Source organism: Hypanus sabinus, chromosome 7 (genome assembly GCF_030144855.1).
Source record: "Hypanus sabinus isolate sHypSab1 chromosome 7, sHypSab1.hap1, whole genome shotgun sequence".
Lineage (NCBI taxonomy): Eukaryota > Metazoa > Chordata > Chondrichthyes > Myliobatiformes > Dasyatidae > Hypanus > Hypanus sabinus.
In genome coordinates, this window is record NC_082712.1 from 105,601,962 (window position 1) to 105,624,420 (window position 22,459).

The following is a 22,459-nucleotide window of genomic DNA, read 5'->3' on the forward strand; positions in this document are numbered from 1 at the left end:
CCTATGGCCAACCCCCTCAACAATTAAGCCATTTGCTCACACTGTTTATGCATCTTTTTGTGTTTTGCCTATTTAAGGCTAATGCTACTTGAATGTAATAATTGTATCTGACTCCACCAATTCCTGTTTGAGTACTGTTGGGAAGGGATGACCTACCTGGGGAAGTGGCCATGTCTCTGGCACAGAGTCTGGCCCTGTGTCTCAGAGGGATAGGGAACTGAAGAGGATGGCAGTGGTAACAGGGGATTCTATAGTTAGGGGGCAGATAGGCAATTCTATGGATGCAAAAAAGAAACACTGATGGCAGTTTGCCTCCCAGGTGCCAGGGTCCGGGGATGCTTCTGAATGTGTACACAATATCCTGAAAAGGGACAGTGAGCAGCCAGAAGTCATGGTACATATTGGTACCAACAACATAGGTAGAAAAGTAGGAGGATGTCCTGTAAACAGAATACATGGAGTTAGGAAGGAAGCTGGGAAGCAGGATCTCAAGGTTAGTAATCTTGGAATTGTTACCTGAGCCATACAACAATGAGGATAGGAATAGAATGAAGTGGCAGATAAATGTCTGGCTGAAGAATTGGAGCAGGGGCATGGATTCACATTTCTGGATAGTTGGGACCTCTTCTGGGGCAAGTGTGACTTGTACAAAAGGGATGGATTGCACTTGAATCAGGGAGGGGCCAATATTTTTGCAGGCAGATTTACTAGAGCTGTTGGGAGTGGCAGAGGGGTGGGATAGCAGGGGGATGGGAACCAGGATGATAGAGCTGGGGATGAGCCAGCAGGTTTACAAGTAGATGATGGGTATAATATGAATGAAAGGAAAGACAAGTCAATGACTGGGTACAAATGCAGACAGAACAAAGAGTTCAATTGTACCACAGAGGCAACATTCAAAAGAGTGAAGAAGCATGACTGAAGGTGCTGTATTTAAATTCACATTGTATTTGTAATTAGATGGACAGACTCATGGGGCCATTAGAGATTAGTTGGTATGACATTGTGGGCATCACTGAGTTGTGGCTGAAAGAAGGCCATAGTTGGGAGCTTAATATCAAAGGATATATTTGTATTGAAAGGACCGGCAGTGGTGTGGCTCTGTTGGTAAGAGATCTTTAGAAAATGGTGACATAGGCTCAGAGTGTTGAATCTTTTTGGTGGAGTTAGGAAACTGCAGGAGGCAAAAAAAAAACCATTATGGGAATCATATATAGGCCTCCAATTAGTAGCTAAGCTGTGGGGTTGAGATTGCAAAGGGGAGGAAGGGCATGTAATAAGGGTAATGACACAGTTGTAATGGGGGTCGTCAATGTGAATGGGGACTGGGAAAACCAGGCTGGCATCAGATCACAAGAGAGGGAAATTTTTGAATGCGTATGAGTTGGCTTTTTAGAGCAGCTTGTGCTTGAGCCGACTTGGAGAGAGGCTATCGTAGAAGGGGTTTTATGTAATAATCCAGATTTTATTGGGGAGTTTAAGATAATGGAACCCTTAGGATGCAGGGATCATAATATGATTGGATTCATACTGCAGGTTGAGAGGAAGAAGCACAAGTCACATGCATCAGTATCATAATGGGATTACAGAGACATGAGAGAGCATCTTACCCAGGCAGATTGCAATGGGGTGACAGCAGAGCAGAGGTGGCTGATGTTTCTGGGAATAGTTCACAAAAGTGCAAAATAAATAAGTCTCACAGAAGAAGTTGTTCTCAAATGGCAGGGGTAGGCAACTATGGCTGACAAGGGAAGTTAAAGACTGCGTAAAAGCCAAGGAAAGCAGCAAAAGTGAGTGGGAAGTTGCATAATTGGAAAGTTTATAAAATCCAACAAAAACAATTAAAAAGCCATTAAAAGGGAAAAGATGAAATATCAGGGCAAACTAGCCAATAGTATAAAGCAGGATACTAAAAGTATTTTTAGTTCTATAAAGAATAAAAAGAAGGTGAGAGTTAATATTAGACTACTGGAAAATGATGCTGGTGGGGTAGTAGCAGGGGACAAAGAAACAGCAGATAAACTTAATGATACTTTGCATCAGTCTTCACTGTGGAAGACACTAGCAGTGTGCTAGAGGTCTGTGAGTGTCAGGGAGCAGGAGTGAGTGCCCATGCTTTTATAAAGGAGAAAGTGCTAGGCAAATTCAAAGGTCTTAAAGTGGATAAGTCACCTTGACCAGATGGACTACATCCCAGAGTCCTGAGAGAGATTGCAGAAGAGATAACAAATGCATTGGTCATGATCTTTCAAGAATCACTTGATTCTGGAATGGTCCTGGAGAACTGGAAGATTGCAAATGTCACACCATTGTTTAAGAAGGGAGGAAAGCAAAAGAAGGGAAATTACAGGCCAGTTAGCCTAACTTCAGTGGTTGGGAAAGTGTTGGAGTCTATTATTGAGGATGAGGTTTTGAGGTACTGGGAGACTAATGATAAAGTAAGTCAAAATCAGCATGGTTTCTGTAAAGCAAAATCTCGCCTAACAAATATGTTAAGAGATTGAGGAAGTAACAAGCAGGGTGGACAAACGACAGGTAGTGGATGTCATTTACTTGGATTTTCAGAAGGCATTTGATAAGGTGCCACACATGAGGCTGCTTATCAAGATAAAACCCTATGGTGTTATAGGAAAGGTACTGGCATGGATTGAGTAATGGCTGATAGGCAAGAGGCAGCAAGTGGGAATAAAGGGGGCATTTTCTAATTGGCTGCCAGTGATAGTGGTGTTCCTCAGGGGTTGGTATTGGGACCGTAACTTTTCACATAGTTTGTCAATGATTTGGATAATGGAATTGATGGCTTTGTGCAAAGATAACAGATGATACGAATACAGGTAGAGGGGTAGGTAGTGCTGAGGAAGCAATGTGGTTGCTGAAGGACTTTGACAAATTGGAAGAATGGGCAAAAAAGTGGCAGATGGAATACCGTGTTGGGAAATGTATGATAATGCATTTTGGTAAAAGAAACAAAAGTGCAGACTATTATCTAAATGGGGAAAAAATCAGAGGTGCAAAGAAACTTAGGAGTCTTTGTGCAAGACTCCCAGAAGGTTAATTTACAGATTGAGTCTGTGCTAAAGAAGGGAAGTGCAATGTTGACATTCATTTCAAAGGGAATAGAATATAAAATCAAGGAGAAAATGCTGAGGCTTTACAATTGAATTGAATTTTGAATTGAATTGAACGATCTTTATTGTCATTATACATAGATACTCTGAAACTCTGTTCGGCTTCCTCTCAGGCAATCAAACAAAGCAGTAGATAAAAACAAGACAGCAATAGAAAAACAGTATTAAATAGATAAGTAGCAGAAAATAAGACACTAAGACACTAGTCAGGCCGCACTTGGAGTATTGTCAACAGTTTCAGGCCCCATATTTCAGAAAGGATGCATTGTTATTGGCGAGAGTCCTGAGGAGGTTCATGAGGATTATTCTGGGAATGAAGGGATTAACATATGAGGAGCATTTGGCTGTATGAGGGCCTGTACTCAATGGAATTTAGAAGAATGCTGGGGGGGACGGGAGAATCTCATTGATACCTACCAAATGTTGAAAGGTCTAGATAAAGTGGAGTGGGGAGAGTGTTTCCTATTGTGGGGATATCCAGAGCTGGAGGGTACAGCCTCAAAATTGAGGGGACAACTCTTTGGAACAGAGGTAAAGAGGAACTTTTTAGCCAAAGCGTGGTGAATCTGTGGAATGCTCTCCTGTGGGCTACTGTGGAGACAAGACCGTGGATATATTTAAAGCAAAAATTTCCTTATTGATCAGGACATCAAAGATTATGGTGAGAAGTTAGGTTTATCAAGTTGAGTAGGATCCAGGATCAGCCATGGAGCAGACTTGATGGGCTGAATGGCCTAATTCTGCTCCCATGCCTCAGGGTCTTCTGGACAAATATTGGTTGGACAAGTGTGAATGTAGTTACAATTTGTAGTTTTGCACTTGGTATAATTGGCCACAGGAAATTACTCCATGTGAGTGATTGAATTTGGAAATGAAGAATGGGTTTAATGAATGGGTTAAATAGGTCAGTGAGATGAAAACCCTGTTTCCATTCTCTGCCACTCCATTAAACATGAAAATTTGTAGTGGTGTGGATAGTGAGGAAGGTTGTCTAAGATGACAGCAAAATCATATGGTAAGTTAGGTGGAACGTTAGCAGACGGAATTTAATTCTAACAAGTGTGAAGTGGTATATATGGAGTATGGCCTACACAGTAAATGGCTGGATACAAAGCAACATTGACAACCAGAGAAACAGAGAGGGGTTGAAGTCCACAGTTCCCTGAAAGCTACAACACAAATCAATACTATGGTTAGAAAGGAATATGGCATGCATGTCCTCATGGGTTGGGGAATTGAAATTGTTAAAAAAAAAAAGAACATTATGTTGCATCTTTGTAAAACATGTAAAATCACACTGTATTGTATGTATTTCTGGATAATACAGTGGGTGAATGTGGTTGTGTTGGTGAGTCCAGAACATTGCCTGGATTGGAGAACTTTAGTCATAGGAAGGGATTGGATAGACTGGAGAGGTAGTGTGATAGAGGTATAAAATTTATGTATGGCATAGACAGGGGAGATATTCAGAATCTTTTTCCTTGGTAGGGGTATCAAAAATAGAGGACATGAGAGTTTTGGTGGACATGTGAGAGGTAAATTTGACATGCAGAGAATATTTGATATCTGGAAGTCACTGCCAGAGAAGGTAATTGAGACAGATACAGTCACTGTGCTTAAACCAGCATTTCAGCAGGCAAGGCATAGAAGAGCATGAACCTAATGCAGGCATATAGGCCCACTCTTGTGTTGTACAACTCTTATGAGCTTAAACTGCGGGAGGCAAATTCATGCCCTTGATACTAAATGACACTGTTTTCCACAACACAATTATTCAGCTGGTATAGAATATTAATGATCTGATCAAGGTCTAACTAAGTCAGAAGAAAAGAGACAGATCGACTGGAGGACCATCACAGAACTGCCTTGGGTTACAGATTTCCCAAGGTTAAGTTTGCTGTGTCACCATTAAAAAACAATAGAGGAGGCCTTACCTGGGTGGCAACGTATTCACAATTCCCCTCAAAATTATAGCGCATGCCATCAAATGTGATGTAATGACCACTCCCATATATTCTACAAGCTCCGAAGCAGGGAATATCTGTGCATTCCCAATTGCCTTTATGACAGGTACTAAATAAAACAAAATAAATAAAGAGCAATCAAATAATTACAGATAGATTATATTGAATTATGATATTGAAAATTTGCTTTATACTGCAATTCATAAGTCTTTTTATGAATGAAGTTAAAAAGTTAGTTCTAGTAGAGTTGTTTAGAAATTGAAGTTTAGGCTCTCTCTGTACTGGTGTGCGAAAATGCCACAGAGTGACCTTCCTCAGTATTGGTGAGTGTCAGTGCCTCTACCACAGGATGACCCATAAAAAAGTCTATGTGAGTGCTGAATCCCCAAATGGTGACAAAATTCTCATTAGAAACTCAGGTGAAAAAACTCCACTTTTCATCATGTGCAATAATTTGACCCATGCATTTCCTGCCAGCAGTTGCTGCTTGTTGCTTTGCTGACTGCTTGGAAGTGAGTCAGACTTTGAAGATCACATTCTCTGTCAGCCACAATACAGAGAGAGATTGGAGAATGAATATGCTGGAACCTGGAGTCTGGATGCAGACTGAATGTTGGGAAATGGAGGAGATGCAAGTGAGGGCAGTAAGGGAAACCCTGTTCTCTAAAGGAGGAGAGCATCTCTGATATTCCTCATTCTGGGAACAGAATTGGCAGAGATAAGTGAAATGAGAATTTATTCATCTCCACTAATGCTGCCTGACCTGCTGAGTACCCCAGCATTCTGAGTGTTTCCACAATGTGGACTGTATTTCTTGGTTTATCATGAAAACAGCATGGTGCAATTTCGCTGAAATAAGAATCAGTAAAATTTGCACTGTGGTGCAGGATTAAAGAATTGGTAGAAAATAGCCAAGCCTGTTAATTCATGCATGGCTAGCAATACTAGATGCACAGCCTAAAAGACAAATTAGGAAAGCGTTTAATTAGAGTAAGGGGAAATATGAGGCCATCAGGCAAAAAGTTGGAAGCATAAATTGGAAACAGCTGTTCTCAGGAAAATGAAGAAATGTGGCAACTGTTCAGGGGACATTTACATGGCATTCTGCATAGGTAGGTTCCAATGAGACAGAGAAAGGATGGGTACAGGAACCATGGTGTACAAAGGCTGTTGTAAATCTAGTCAAGAGAAAAAGAAGAGCTTATGAAAGGTTCAAAAAACTAGTAAATGATAGAGACCTAGAAGATTATAAGGGTAGCAGGAAGGAGCTTAAGAATGAAATTAGGAGAGCCAGAAGGGACCATGATAAGGCCTTGGTGGACAGGATTAAGGAAAATCCCAAGACATTCTACAAGTATGTGAAGAACAAGTGAATAGGACCAATGAGAGAATAGGACCAATCAAGTTTGACAGTGGAAAAGTATGTATGGAACTGGAGGAGATAGCAGAAGTACTGAATTAATACTTTGCTTCAGTATTCACTACGGAAGAGGATCTTGGTGATTGTAGGGATGACTTACAGCGGACTGAAAAGCTTGAGCATGTAGATATTTAGGAAGAGGATGTTTGGAATGCATCATGTTGGATAAGTCACCGGGACTGGACAAAATGTACCCCAGGCTACTGTGGGAGGTGAGGGAGAAGATTGCTGAGACTCTGGTGATGATCTTTGCATCACTAATGGAGATGGGAGAGGTTCTGGAGGATTGGAAGGTTGCGGATGTTGTTCCCTTATTCAAGAAAGGGAGTAGAGATTGCCCAGGAAATTATAGACCAATGAGTCTTACTTCAGTGGTTGGTAAGTTGATGGAGAAGATCCTGAGAGGCAGAATTTATGAACACTTGGAGAGGCATAATATGTTTAGGAATAGTCAGCACGGCTTTGTCAAAGGCAGGTCATGCCTTACGAGCCTGATCGAATTTTTGAGGATGTGACGAAACACATTGATGAATGCAGAGCAGTAGATGTAGTGTATATGGATTTCAGCAAGGCATTTGATAAGATACACCATGCAAGGTTTATTGAGAAAGTAAGGAAGCATGGGATCCAAGAGGACATTGCTTTGTCGATGCAGAACTGGCTTGCCCACAGAAGGCAAAGAGTAGTGGTAGACAGGTCACATTCTGCCTGGGACCCCTACTGTTTGTAATTTTTATAAATGACCAAGATGAGGATGTGGAGGGATGGGTTAGTAAATTTGCTGATGACACAAAGGTTGGGAGTGTTGTGGATAGTGTGGAGGGCTGACAGAGGTTACAGTGGGATATTGATAGGATGTAAATCTGGGCTGAGAAGTGGCAGATGGAGTTCAACTCAGGTAAGTGTGAGGTGGTTTGTTTTGGTAGGTCAAATATGATGGCAGAATATAGTATTAATGGTAAGACTCTTGGCAGTGTGGAGGATCAGAGGGATCTTGGGATCTGAATCCATAGGACACTCAAAGCTGCTATGCAGGTTGTCTCTGTAGTTAAGAAGGTATATGGTGCACTGGCCTTCATCAATCATGGGATTGAGCTTAGAAGCCAAGAGGTAATGTCTGTTTTGTCATATGCTTTTGTGATATGATTCTGGAGGAATGTTGTCTCATTTTGTAACTGCATTGTATTTGTGGTTTCTAAATGACAATAAACTGAATCTGAATCTTGAATATAGGGCCCTGGTCAGACCCTGCTTGGAGTACTGTGCTCAGTTCTGGTCACCTCACTACAGGAAGGATGTGGAAACCACAGAAAGGGTGAAGAGGAGATTTATGAGGATATTGCTTGAATTGGGGAGCATGCCTCATGAGAATAGTTTGAGTGAACTCGGCCTTTTCTCCTTGGAGTGATGGAGGATGAGAGGTGACCTGATAGAGGTGTATAAGGTGATGAGAGGCATTGAATATGTGGATAGTCAGAGGTTTTTTCCCAGGGCTGAAGTGGCACAGTTTTAAGGTGCTTGGAAATAGGTACAGAGGAGATGTCAGGGGTAAGTTTTTTACGCAGAGAGTGGTGAGAGGGTGGAATAGGCTGCCGGTGACGTTGGTGGAGGATGAAACGATTGGGTCTTTTAAGAGTCCGGAATAGGTACATGGAGCTTAGAAAAATAGGCTATGGATAATCCTAGGTAATTTCTGTGGTAAGGACATGTTCAGCACAGCTTTGTGGGCTGAATGACCTGTACTGTGCTGTTGGTTTTCTATATTTATATGTTTCTAATAGAGGCTGCTTGCTCGGCTTGAGTTCTAACATTTAATTTCACTGAAAAATGGTTGTTAATACCCATTTAGCACACATGATTAAGCATATTTCTTCCCCAGTTTCTGAGGTATAATACTTCTTTTAACTCGTAAAAGCAAAGCGTAACTTCACAATTTTGTTTTCACATTTCTAAAATGTTTAGCTAAGCACAGTGTAATAAAGTGATATGCAATATTTAATTCTTAAAGATCAATTTTACAGTCAGAAAGTTACCAAGTGTTACAGTCAACTGTAATCCTGCTTCCTGGATGGTAATGGAAATTATTATGCATACAAGGGCAGTTCTCCTCCTTCACACAGTTTCCTCTTCCATCTTCCAAAAGCCCCTCGGGGCAGACACAACCTGACACACACTTTTCACTGTACTGTGGAAATCAAGAAATGAGACAATTCAGGACCAATTAAACATTCAGACAAGCATGTGTAATGGCAAGCAGTGGAGGAATATGGATCACATGCATGCAGATATGCAGATTAAATTGATATCATGGTCGGCAAAGACACAGAGGGCTGAATGACTTGATCCTGCGCTGTACTGTTGTCTGTTCTCTGATTAATTGCAACTTCTGCCTCACTGTCCTTACTGTTATTATTGCCTTGTCTTCCTTTTTAATTATTGAGTTCCAATGTGGGATAGTATTGTCTACATGAAAAGATATCACTTAGCTCCATTTATTTCAGTTCCTCTGATGACGTGACCACATCACAGGAATCAGAAGCATGTGTAGGATATATATAAGGACCTGAGAGGTGTTAGCTAAGAGGAAAGAACAGATAGGCTGGATAAGACTAGAAAATGTTGGAGCCACTCCTCAGAAATTGATCCCACAGAATCTGATATCTCATATCAAAGACCCTTGGTCAGATTTGAGATGGAGTTTTTAAGTTAGTTTTAAGTTACAGAGAAGATGTTAGGTGTGTGTGTGCGAGAGGGAGGGGAGGTATGGAATTGTTTTGAACATTACTTCACTATTCCTATTGAGCATTATTTATTTTTTGATTGATTTATTGTAACTTTTAGTAACCTTTTATGTCTTTCTCTGTACTGCTGCCAAAGAAAAAACACATTTCATGACAAATGACAGTGATAATAAACCTGATTCTGATTCAGATTCTGAGTTACTAGTCCACATCAGTACCCATTGTGCCTCTATACTCTAATAAAGCTCCAGTGGAGTTTGAGGAGTTGCCATAGTTGTCCAGTTCCTTGCACCTGCCCAGAGAGTTGCATAATGACTGAAAAGATCTCCAAAGGTAATGGTATTGGGATCATGGAGCAGACCCTTATTTATTTATTTATCATCTGGTATGACTCCTGTTTCATCGTGTGCCACCACATTGTTAACAAGATAGATCATCCTGCTGAGAAGCCTGCATGACGATGGTTGGGATTATGGTCCAGAGTTGCTCGATGGTATTACAAGATAAGTTAGCCTTAAAATCATCCAAAGACCATACAGGAGACAATTTAAGAAGTTACAATGAATTGTACACAGCTGGGTGAACTGCTTCATGTTGCTAATTCTGAGATGGTTTTGTTGTGTTTATTCGGAATAAAAAGTAAATTTGCTGCTTTCATTGAGACCTCCAAAGATTTTAGGTTTAGAAAAAAATTCAGTGCAGATGGTGGATTTCATCGGAGTTTGGTCCATCCATCTGAACTGCTGTGGAACTCCACCTTGTCTGTGTAGGATCCCTTCTCTTCTTTTTGTTCTGCCTCACAGCTGGTGAGGTTAGTGTATCAGGATCAGATTCAGTTTGCAGAGCATGAAAAACTTACCACAAATGTTAAGTTGTCTTCACCTTCCAGATCCTGCTTCTACTTTACCTGGCTTCATCTCTCTTTCCATTCCTCCCAAGGGCCAAGAGGGATCCAAGGCTGGATTCCTAACCTTTCCTTCAGTACTCCCTCCAATTAGATGCAGTTTTACAGCAGAGCTCTGCCTATCTTTAAAATATTTCATCAAGAGCATTACAGGAATAAGTATTGATGGAAGCTTGGAGAAATCCTGACCAAAAAGTCTAAAAACCTGTTTGATGTGTATCAATGTCCTCTGCAATATGACCGATTCAGCTTGAGCTTTAATTGAGTAAGATAAATCCTATCAGTTGCAACGGTTTTGCCATTCTTGGTACAACACTTAAAGTCTGGTCTGCAGCACAGCTTCAGTTATAGTGCTAGCCAACAGAATGGGTTGCAGCCTCTTAAGCACCTTCAGTGGAGTTTGCAAATTGAAGTTTGTTCAAGACAATGGATTTGGACAGACTTTTAAAACATCTGGCAAATTGCATTTGAGATTACAGAAGGACAAATGGTTTAGCAGATTTCATCTGCTTCACTAACTCTTTATTCACTCTCAGTACTCACTCTCATCATCAGACTGAGGAAACAACTCCTTGAAACCTTTATTTGCAAATTTTAAATCCAGCTGAGCACTGAACAGAAAGTGTAGTGTGATAAACTACTCACACATTCTGTTTGGTGGGCAATTAAGTGCTGGCTAAGCCTCTGAAGCCCACATCCCTTGAATGAATAACATAATTAAAACTAAGACATTTTGGGGAGGACTGGAATGACCGAAGAATTGAATTGCATTGATCTTAAAGTAACATATAGTGCACCACGTTAAAATTGTGAATATGTAGATTTCAGTTTTAATACATTCTGAAAATGAATCTCAATCTACTTACACAATCCAGATTCTGGTTCCCGCATGTCCTGTGACACTCTGCCCCTGTCACCCCTGGCTCTGTCGTATTGCAGCTGAAATAAATCTTCGGTGGCTCACATGCTGCTAAATACACAGATATAAGTGTCATGGTATTTAAGTACTTGAAAATTAACACTTAAATCAACAAGATAGTAGTACTTACTCATCATTCTGCTTCGTGACCTAATGCACTGGACCTTTCCATATTTACACACACTGAAATAGAAAAGGAGATTGAAGTGTAGATGTGCCACAGTCATCATAAATGGGTAAAAACACTCATAGCTACATTAATTTACCAATGTGTGTCTCCTATTCTGATCACCTCGCCAGGATTCAAGAGGTTGCCTTCATAGAGGCATGGACATTTGAATGAGGGCACACATTTGCCTTTTTCATTCATGTATGTTCCTTCCAAACACCCACATCCATCCACTGAAATATGTTGAATTCCACATGTGACATCCTTCTCACTCAGTGAGTGACATGTGCGCCTGCAGCTCTTCATGTCATAGTCATACGTCAGCGTCTCAGGGCAGGTTTTTGTGTAAGAGCCTGAAACAAATTAGTTAAAAAAGTGGGAAAAATCTAGTCAGTGTCATAATTAATAATCAATTTAACTAAAGAAGCTCTCATATGAAAATATCAAAATGCCAAGTACTTTCTTATTCAAAACAGCTAACTTTAATTATGGCTATTAATTTTCAATTTCAAAATGCAGATGAAACTGTGTTAAATGAAAAAATACAAGCAGATCTATGCTCGCTAATCCATGTTAAGCAACACCTTTATCTTTGTGCCTCCTGAGCCTCACCCCTTCATGTCAGCAGAAACTGCTTTGGTTCGGAATATCTCTGAATTCCCTAGCAGAGGTGTATAAAACTGGAAATCATAGGTGGAAGGGTAGAAGATTTGAAGGGGCTCTGAGAAAGAACTTTGTTTGCTCAGAGGATGGTTGGAATCTAGAATTCACAGTTGTGGCGGCAGTCTCTCACATTGAGATATTGAGGTAAACACCTGAATGGTCAGTGCATAGTCCAGTTCTGGAAAGTGTGAAGAGTGTACAGTTGTCTCTCCTTATCTGTGGGGGATTGGTTCCGGGATCCCCTCGTGGATACCAAAAAACACGGATGCTCAAGTCCCTTATTTAACTTGTCTCAGGGTGGTGGACTTTAGGACCCGGCGGAGTTCAGGACCCGCCGCTGAATCCACAGTGTTTCTGTTCCATTGACAGAAAAACAATCACAATTGAAAATAAAGTGGAAATAATAAAGCCATCGGAAAGAGCTGAAATGTCATTGGTCATTGGAAAAGCTTAAGGCGACAGTCAGTCAATGATCGGAACAATTTTAATGGATAAAGTGAGAATAATGGAGCATGTGACAGGCCCTACCCCCATGAAAGCTACAATTATTACTAAGCAACGTAGTAGTTTAATTATTGAAATGCATACATTTCTTAAGTGTTTTATATGCATAGGAAGGTAAAATATATACTATATACTAAGACAGATGTTTGACTAACTGACACTAAATAATACTAGATGTACCTGTTCTGACTTACTTATAATACCTAATACAACGTAAATGCTATGTAAATATTTGTAATACTGTATTGTTTAGGGAATAATGACAAGAACAAAAAAGGTCTATACATGCTCAAACAACAACTGCTGGAGAGAGAATTCCTGGGTTTTCCCGATCCACGGTTGGTTGAATCTGCGCATGCAGAACCCACGGATAAGGAGGGCTGATTGTATTCAATTGTCAACATTCCTGCTTCTGTGTCCTTTGACTATAGCAGATAGTTCTTTCATTAACTATTCTCCTCTCTGTTTTCTTTCAAATGCATTTAAAAACCTTCCACTTTGAATAAGCTTAATTGCTCTAATTCCTCTAATTTCTGTGTGAAATATAGTTTATCTTATTCAAAGTGCTACACAAATTCAGTCTTGCTGTAGAACCTGTGAGTTCATTCTAACATAATGACAATACTTTCACATGGGAGCATCTTTTATCAAATGCATGGTAGTTCCTAGATGCACAAATATGCATTTTCCGATAGGGTGGAAATCCTGCACTACTATTGCACCACATCACCTTGGCCAGAAATATTTTGTTGAAAAGAGTTAGTCATTATTGTTGAACACAGAAGAGTTTGGCACAGTGCAGGCCCTTTGGCCCAGGATGTTGTGTCGATCTGTAACATACTCCACCACATTCTAACCCTTCCTTCCTTCACAGCACACAGCCCTCCATTTTTCTTTCATCCATGTGCCTCTGATACGTCCCTGTTGTATCCACCTCTGCCGCTAGCCAGGTAGTGTGTTCCAAGCACCAACAACTGTCTGTGTCAAAATACCAGCCTCTGCCATCGCTCCTAAACTTTTCTCCACTCACCTTGAACAGATGAATGGATTGACCATTGACATCCAGGGGAAAAGGTGCTGGCTGTCCACTCTATCAATGAATCTTATAACATTATACACCTCTATCAAGTTGCCTCTTATCCTCCTTGCTCCATAGAGTAAAGCCCTAGCTCACTCAACTTTTCCTCATAAGACATACTTTGTTTGTTTGTTCATCCAATATGTCACAACAGTAACATGATTTGCTGCCTAGTTTCACTACACTACAATGAAAGTAGCCGAAGTGTACTCACTGCACACGTTAGTTCGCCAGTTGGTTAATATGACCCCTTTGCTTGCACAGGCTCGGACGTAAGAATATATAGCGGCACACATACAGTCTTCATTTTTGTAACAGTTACAACTGTCATATTTACATTTCTGAGGGAAAAAAGTATAAAGGAATGTAATTGGAGCATGTACTTACGAGGGAAAACAATACAAAGAGGTGTGTGATAAAAACAGAAAATGCTACAGTACTCAGCAGGTCGCACAGCACAGGTTCAGTTCAGTGTCACTTTCCATGGATGCTAGTCAATTTCCCTTTTCTAAAGGAGGTTTATTCAGTGAGACAGCATCACAAGACTACAACAGTCCACTATTCACACGATTTACAGTTAAGCTTCAAATTGTAACACAGTCATCTTTATCCAGAATGCACTTGAGCTCCTGTGGTGCCCACCAGTCCCATAAAAAAACAAAGTGCACATGGACACCCACATGCTCCTCCTCATGGACATACACGTTGACCTGGAAGAGGCTGCTCGACCTGCTGAATGTTTACAGCATTTTGCAGTTCTTTCCTTTAAGTAAGAAGTTGACATCTCCTTTGTTTACTTCCGCATGAATGCACTGCCTCAGGGTGGTATTCTCAGAGAATTTATTGCAACTGTGGCTCAGAAAATTAGACTGCATACATTGCTTTCTCATTTCTGCAGTTTAGTAGTAAAAGGAAAGAAAAACCTGAAGCAGCACACACAAAATGTTGGAGGAATCTATGGAAAAGAGTACAGTCGAGGTTTTGGGCTGAGACCCTTCATCAGGACTGGAGAAAAAAGATGGAGGGGAGGAAGAAATACAAGGTGAGAGGGGAAACTCTGAGGGGGAGGGGTGAGGTAAAGAGCTGGGAATTCGATCAGTGAAAGAGATACAGGGCTGGAGAAGTGGGAATCTGATAGGAGAGGACAGAAGGCCAGAAGGGAGTCACACAGAAGATAAGGTAAGGAGATAAGCTGAGAGAGGGAAATGGGACTGGGGAAGGGTGAAGGAGCTGGGGACCATTACTGAAAGTTTGAGAGATCGATGTTCATGCATTAGTTTCAATACTGCTGCTGTCTGAAATGAGGTAGTATGTTCTCCCTGTAACCATGTGGGTGTCCTCTGGATGCTCCAGTTTCCTCCCACATTTCAAAGAGGCTAGTACATTAATTTGTCATATGGGTGTAATTGTGTGACATGGGCTCGTTTGGGCTGCAAGGGCCTGTGACCTCTCGAAATATGAATATGATTGACACAAAGGTCAGGGTATCATTGTAGTTCCTGTGGGAATCAATGGGCTTAATAATCTATTAATCCCTTTAACCACCATCACCCTCTTAAAAAGGTGTCATTTTTGTTACTGTAGCACTCCCTCAGCTTTGCACTTGTGTCATCCTAAGTACTTAGTCCACTAAGCCAAGAGTGCTACCTGTGGAGGTAAAGCAGATAGTGAGCCACTGAGATATGCCTGAGCAGTGGCAAGAAACTGTCAGTGTTAAGTTAGGTGGTGGTTCCATGATAATGAGAAAATTAAAACATCCAGCTATCTTGGGAAATTCACCCTGACCAAAATTTTCCCTATCTTACAGAGACCTGTCTGTATTGTGATTTCCTGTCATGTGAACCCTAGACAAAAAACTGACAACATTTGTTATCTCTCTTGTATTTTGTGTATATTTAGTTGCTTTTTCTCATCACTTAAATTTTGTAAGAATATATTTTTCTTCTATATTTCAAATTTTTGGTCAGGGTGAATTTCCCAAACGCATAAGTCCATTGGCACGGGTTCACTGTACTGTGCTGAGCAGAAGAGGGATGGTCAATGTATATCATCAGACATAGAATGAGAATGTTACTGGCCTACCTTGTAGTACTCGGTTGGGCTGATGGTAGAATGGCAATGAGAGAAAGCTCCGCCAGGCTCTTTCAAAAGAGAACACCAATACTCTGCATAGTTTTCTGCAAGAAAATTTTGGACATGTGTTTTGAGTACCCTTGCAGTAAAGGTTTCTGAACTAACTATATACCAAGCACACAAGGAACTGTTACCGCCTACAACATTATTAGTATGCAACAGGCTCTCTCTTGAAATAATCAACAGTACACACAGTCCCTGTTATCCCTCAAAGGCTCCACCTTCAGCACCAAGTGCAGGTGATGACAGTTGAGAGACACACAGAATAGGGTTGAGTTATGTATTAAATAAACATGGGCCTTTTGGTCCACTCCTACCATGCTGACCCCTTTTGCCTTTTTGATCATTTTTGCTCATCCCATTTGTGGACATTTGATTTACATTATTCCATGCCGATTTGTAGTGATGATATCACCTCTTCTGGTGCCACATTATGGATATCAAACACCCTCAGTTTTAAACAAACTTCCCCTTAAGAACACTAATCTTATCTGAAAACTAATCCCTTTTGGTTGTCATATCTCCACCCTGAGAAAGCAATCAAGAAAAATCAATGTGTATTATAGTGCAAAGACTTCGTGTTTTTTTGTTTTAATTGTGTCCTTCCTTATAAAAATGTTGCATATTTTACATTTGTGTTTCTCTTGTGAACCTTGGTTGTACAATTCTCTGATTCTGCTGTAAGTTTTTCAATGCACCATGTACGTGGAACAATAAATTTGACTTCGAAAAAGATTATGACTATTAATCCTGTCTCTTATAATTTTATTTACCTGTCTCAGGCCTATCAGGCCTCCTCTCAGTCTTCTTCGCTCCAGGGAAAATGAACTCAGTCTCTCCAATATCTCCTTATAACTACATTCCTCCAATCCAGGGATTGGCATTGATTGATAAGAAAAGGCACAATTGCAGGAATCATTGAAATCAATGTGAAGTGCAGTTGATGGTGGAGCAGAGGAAGGAGTAAGGAGTGATGGGGAGTTTTTGATACAGAAGTAAGCATCATGAACTCATTTTAGTTTTGAATAATGTGAAGTAATCTCATTAGAACCATAGAACATTACAGCACAGAGACAGGCCTTTTGGCCCTTCTTGGCTGTGCCAAACCATTTTTCTGCCTGGTCCCACTGACCTGCACCTGGACCATATCCCTCCAAACCCCTCTCATCCATATACCTGTCCAAGTTTTTCTTAAATGTCAAAAGTGAGCCTGCATTCACCACTTCATCTGGCAGCTCATTCCACACTTCTATCACTCTCTATGTGAAGAATGTTCCCCTTAAACTTTTCCCCCTTCACCCTTAACACATGACCTCTGTTTTTTTTTCCCCTGGCCTCAGTGGAAAAAGCCTGCTTGCATTCACTCTATCTATACCCATCATAATTTTATACACCTCTATCAAATCACCCCTCATTCTCCTATGCTCCAGGGAATAAAGTCCTAGCCTATTCAACCTTTCTCTGTAACTCAGTTTCTCAAGTCCCGGTAACATCCTTGTAAACCTTCTCTGCACTCTTTCAACCTTATTAATATCCTTCCTGTAATTAGGTGAAACATAAAAACATAAAAAACCTTTACAGGCTTCACAGGGTAGATAAAAGGACAGTGTGTCTACTGTAAACTGTCAAGAACCAGGAGGCTACAGTTTCAAAAGATGGGATTGACTGTTTGGAATACAGACAAAGAGTAATCTCCTCTCCTCAAGTGACAAATCTTTGCTATTCACTATCCAAGAAAGCTGTGGCACCTTGGCTTGAGTGCATTATGTTTGATAAAATTTTGGATATTAATCAAGGGGTTTGGGGTGATGCTGAGATAGCTGGCATTTTGGGCACAAGAAGACAAGTGGCCCCCTTCCATTTTTTCCTACTCTTACACTGTTGTGAGAGATACTTTCAGCAGCAGAGATACTATTCACTAGTGAGGATGCAGATCAGTATGTACCCTGAGTACATACCAAGATCATGGGTTCTTGTGTGCATAAATATTCAAATATCTCAGGTGTTTCCTTTCCTTTGGACAGATTTATATTTCCTGGAAATAGACGCTTGAAGCTGTATGGGAATGACTCAAAATTACCCCCACCAATCCAGCCCAGAGTCACTCAATGTAGTTCTTACGGTTCTCGGTGCTAATAGCACAGGGGTCCTCCAGATGCTCTGATACAGATGAGCAGCTCCGCTGGGCTTTCCAAGAGTTTGCAAATGGTGCGGCTGTGCCCTCCACCAATCCATTACTTGCCTTGAAATCATCGTGTAGGATGTCATTAAAATTCCCACAGAAACCTCAGAGAAAGAAATGACATCATTTTAAATTCATCAGCCTTTTATACCCACCTTAGAGGGGAAGATGCACAAAATAGCAGAGGTGTGCAGGGGAAGTGAGGCTAATCAAAAATAGAGCAGGAGAACCAGATTTGCAAGAAAAATGACAAATAGGACATTGAAAAGCTATCAAAATGTACTTGGTGGTGGAAAATACTTTGATTAGAATCAAAAACAGAAAATTCTGGAAATACTCAGCAAGTGAGCCAGAAACTGTGGAGAAACAAAGAAATGGCTATTTATTTTTCTTCACAGCTCTTGTGCCCATAGGCTATTGGCCTGAAACATGACCATTGTTCCTCACCTAACTCATGAGGACAGCTGAATATTTCTCAAATTTATCTCAGTTATCCAACATGTGCAGCATTTTGCTTTCTAACTTCCTTCTCTTTTGAATTGCCTGTGAGTGACTTGTAACAAAGATAGGCTCTGGAATGCAATGCTAAAATGTAATGCCAGTTTGTATGTGTGTGTGTGTTGTGTGGGTGTATTTTCTCTGTGTGTGTGTGTGTGTGTGTGTGTTTGTGTGCGCGAGTGCGTGCGCAGTGTGTGCGCGTTGGGGGGGTGGAGGTACGTCTGGTATGGAAATCCCATTGTATTTCATGCTGGATGTGGAGTCTTGTAGGGTCAAGGTGTAAAACAAGAGAAATCCGTATGAGTTCCATCTGGGGAAGGTGAGGTAAAAGCAGAAATCCATGAAATTGAAGAAATGTGAAGCCACAATTTGGAATAAGGGGCATTTCAGAATCTTTGGAGCTAAAGGCCTCATCTTGAGAACAGATGCAGCAAAAACACAGTAATTGAGAAAAAAAGGATGGCATCCTTGCAGGAGGTGGGGGAGAAGGTGTCATAGTGAGGCCTAGAATGAGTATCAATGGTCACCTTTGATTTGGAAAAAGTGGGAGGAAGTGAAAAAGAAGTTGTTGTGGGTGAGCATGAGTTCTGCCAGGGTAAGGAAGGTGGTGCCTGGCCTCTGAGAAGTCAGTCCAGCAAATTACAATGGTACCAGCTTTGTTCAAGCGTTGGGACTGGTGCAGAGTAAGCAGAAAGTCACATGTTTGGACTGATTAAAGGGAGTGGAGCTTGTCAATGCAGTTGGAATGGAAAAGTTCAAGAGAAGATTAACAGCTGGAAGGAGGTGTCCAAGTGGAAGGGAGGTGTTGGAAATGCGAGAAAGGCTCATCACTAGCAGTGAGGTATATGAGGAATTCTTGATGAATATACGCAAAGGTGGCAGATGAATAATTTGACTGTGTTGGGCTCAGAACTCACTGTAGTGTGGGCACAGAAGTAAAAATGTGAGACCTCCGCCAAGGACAGATGTCGATATTGGACAGAGGCAGGAATATGATAATTACCACATGTCTTTCCTTTATACGACTGGTCGAGGGTTACATAGACTTGCATCCGAGGAACCAGTTGGACTTGTAGCTGCAGGCCAAATTTTGACTCCAGCAGGATATGGAATGTCGATGGTTTGAAAATGGTATAATTTGCTGCAGGAAACAAAATGCAGTTCAGTGTTTCTATAAGTACTATCTCCTAAAACTGTTTTCACAAATTATCTATGATCCTGTTTCCAACTCCCTGTATTGTACCATTAGTTACATAGAACACAGTACACAGAACCTAGAACAGTACAGCACAGGAACATGCTTTTCTGCCTACAATGTTGTGCCAAGTCAAATAAATTAGCTATCAAATGGTCAACTAAACTAAACTAAACTAGTCCCCTTGGCCTACACAATGTCCAGATTCATCTATTATCCTCACATCTAAATGTCTCTTCAATGCCTCTAATGTTGCTGTATCTGCCACCATCCCATACCCTATTCCAGGCACCCACAACTCTCTATTTAAAAATACTGCCTCCACATCTCTTTTGAAATGGTCACCTCTCACCTTAAATGCATATCCTCTGGATTTATATATCTCATACCTGGGGAAAAAGATATCTGCTGACTCTATCTATGCCTCTCATCATCTTCTAAACCTCTATCAGATCTTTCCCCCCACCCAGCCTCCGCCACTCCAGAGAAAACAACCCAAGTTTGTCCAACCTCTCATTATCACCCATGCCCTCTAATCCAGGTAGCATCCTAATAAACCTCTTCTGCACACTCTCAAAAGCCTTGGGATAACCGGAACAGTATACCATACTTCTGATACAGTCTAACTAGAGTTTTGTAAAGCTACAATATAACTTCATGACCTTTGAATTTAATGCCTCAGCTAATAAAGGCAAACATGTCATGTGCAAACAAAGGAAATCTGCAGATGCAGGAAATTCAAGCAACACACACAAAATGCTGGTGGAACACAGCAGACTTACTTTGTTGTGAGTCCTGATGAAGGGTCTCAGCCTGAAACGTCGACAGTGCTTCTCCTTATAGATGCTGCCTGGCCTTCTGTGTTCCACCAGCATTTTGTGTGTGAAGCATGCCATGTGTCTTGCTAACCATGCCATGACCCTGTGTAGAGACACTTTCTGGCAGCTATGAACTTGGACCCCAAGATCCCACTGTCTTTCAACACTGTTAAAGAGACAGTGATCTGTCTCTTTACATTTAACATTAACTGACAAACACCTTTGGCACCCTCTCCAAAGCCTCAAGATTCTTTTGGTAATGTGGTGACAAGAACTGTATGCAATATTTCAGATACAGCCTAAATAGGTTTATAAAGCTACGAATTCTGTGTAAGATGATGAGGGTGGTAGATGAAGTTGTAAGAAACTACATAATTTCCCTTCTAGTTGAACTTTAATTGACTACTTGATTACAATATAATAAGATCATAAGACATTGGAGCAGAATTAGGCCATTCAGCCTAATTCTGTATGCTCCACCATTCCATCACGGCTGATTCCGGATCCCACTCAACCCTATACATTTGCCTTCCCATCGTATCTTTTGATGCTCTGACTGATCAGAAAACTATCAACTTCTGCCTTAAGTATACTCACAGACTTCACCCCACCACAGTCTGTGGCAGAGTATTCCACAAATTCACTACTCCCTGGCTAAAAAATTCCTTCTGACCTCTGTTCTAAATGTTCATCCCTCAATCAGTGAGGGATTTAGATAGAGAGGAGTTTGTTAGGTGTGTTCAGTAAGGCTTCATGACATAATATGTAGATAAGCCTACAAGAGGAGGGGCTGTACTTGATCTGGTATTGAGAAATGAACCTGGTCAGGTGTCAGGTTTTTCAGTGGGAGAGAATTTGTAGATAGTGATCACAATTCTATCTCCTTTACCATAGCACTGGAGAGGGATAGGAACAGACAAGTTAGGAAAGTGTTTAATTGGAGTAAGGGGAAATCAGGCAGGAACTCAGAAGCATAAATTGGAAACAGATGTTCTCAGAGAAATGTACGGAAGAAATGTGGCAAATGTTTAGGGGATATTTGCGAGGAGTTCTGCATAGGTATGTTACAATGAGACAAGGAAAGGATGGTAGGGTACAGGGACCGTGGTGTTCAAAGACTGTTGAGAATCTAGTTAAGAAGAAAAGAAAAGCTTACAAAAGGTTCAAAAAACTAGGTAACTACAGAGGTCCAGAAGATTATAAGGCTAGAAGGAAGGAACTTAAGAATGAAATTAGGAGAGCCAGAACAGGCTGTGAGAAGGCCTTGGCGAGCAGGATTAAGGAAAACCCCAAGGCATTCTAGAAGTATGTGAAGAGCAAGAGGATAAGACATGAGAGAATAGGTCGAATCAAGTGTGACAGTGGAAAAGTGTGTATGAAACCAGAGGAGATAGCAGAGATACTTAACGAATACTTTGCTTCAGGGTTCACTACAGAAAAGGATCTTCCTGATTGTAGGGATGACTTACAGTGGATTGAATAGCTTGAGCATATAGACATTAAGAAAGATGATGTGCTGCAGCTTTCGGAAAGCATCAAGTTGGATAAGTGTCCAGGACCAGATGATATGTACCCCAGGCTACTGTGGAAGGTGAGGGAGGAGACTGCTGAGCCTCTGGCAATAATCTTTGCATGGTCAATGGAGACAGGAGAGGTTCTGGAGGACTGGAAGGTTGTAGATGTTGTTACCTTATTTAAGAAAGAGAATAGGAATAGCCCAGTAAATTAGAGACCTGTGAGTCTTACTTTTGTGGTTGGTAAGCTGATGGAAAAGATCCTGAGAGGCAGGATTTATGAACATTTGGAGAGGCGTAATATGATTAGTAATAGTCAGCATGGCTTTGTCAAATGCAGGTCTTGCCTTATGAGCCTGAGTGAATTTTTTGAGGATGTGACTAAACACATTGATGAAAGTAGAGCGGTAGATGTAGTGTACATGGATTTCAGCAAGGCCTTTGATAAGATATCCCATGCAGAGTTATTGATAAAGTAAGGAGGCATGGGATCCAAGGGGATATTGCTTTGTGGATCCAGAATTGGCTTGCCACAGAAGACAAAGAGTGGTTGTAGACAGGTCATATTCTGCATAGAGGTTGGTGACCTGTGGTGTGCCTCAGGGATCTGTTCTGCGATCCTTCTCTTC

General features: G+C 41.0%; 1 protein-coding gene across 1 annotated transcript in view; it reads right to left on the reverse strand.

Moving 5' to 3' along the window:
- The window catches only part of LOC132397523 (mucin-2-like), a 232,308-nt gene that overhangs the window by 153,479 nt on the left and 56,370 nt on the right, over positions 1-22,459 (reverse strand). Inside the window, exons 12-20 of the mRNA XM_059976354.1 lie at positions 19,307-19,444; positions 17,745-17,909; positions 15,573-15,667; positions 13,705-13,831; positions 11,343-11,598; positions 11,207-11,259; positions 11,024-11,124; positions 8,546-8,697; positions 5,063-5,201 (exon numbers count right to left, since the gene is read on the reverse strand). Of these exons, the coding sequence (XP_059832337.1) occupies positions 5,063-5,201; positions 8,546-8,697; positions 11,024-11,124; positions 11,207-11,259; positions 11,343-11,598; positions 13,705-13,831; positions 15,573-15,667; positions 17,745-17,909; positions 19,307-19,444 (1,226 nt within the window). The remainder of the gene's footprint in view (positions 1-5,062; positions 5,202-8,545; positions 8,698-11,023; positions 11,125-11,206; positions 11,260-11,342; positions 11,599-13,704; positions 13,832-15,572; positions 15,668-17,744; positions 17,910-19,306; positions 19,445-22,459) is intronic.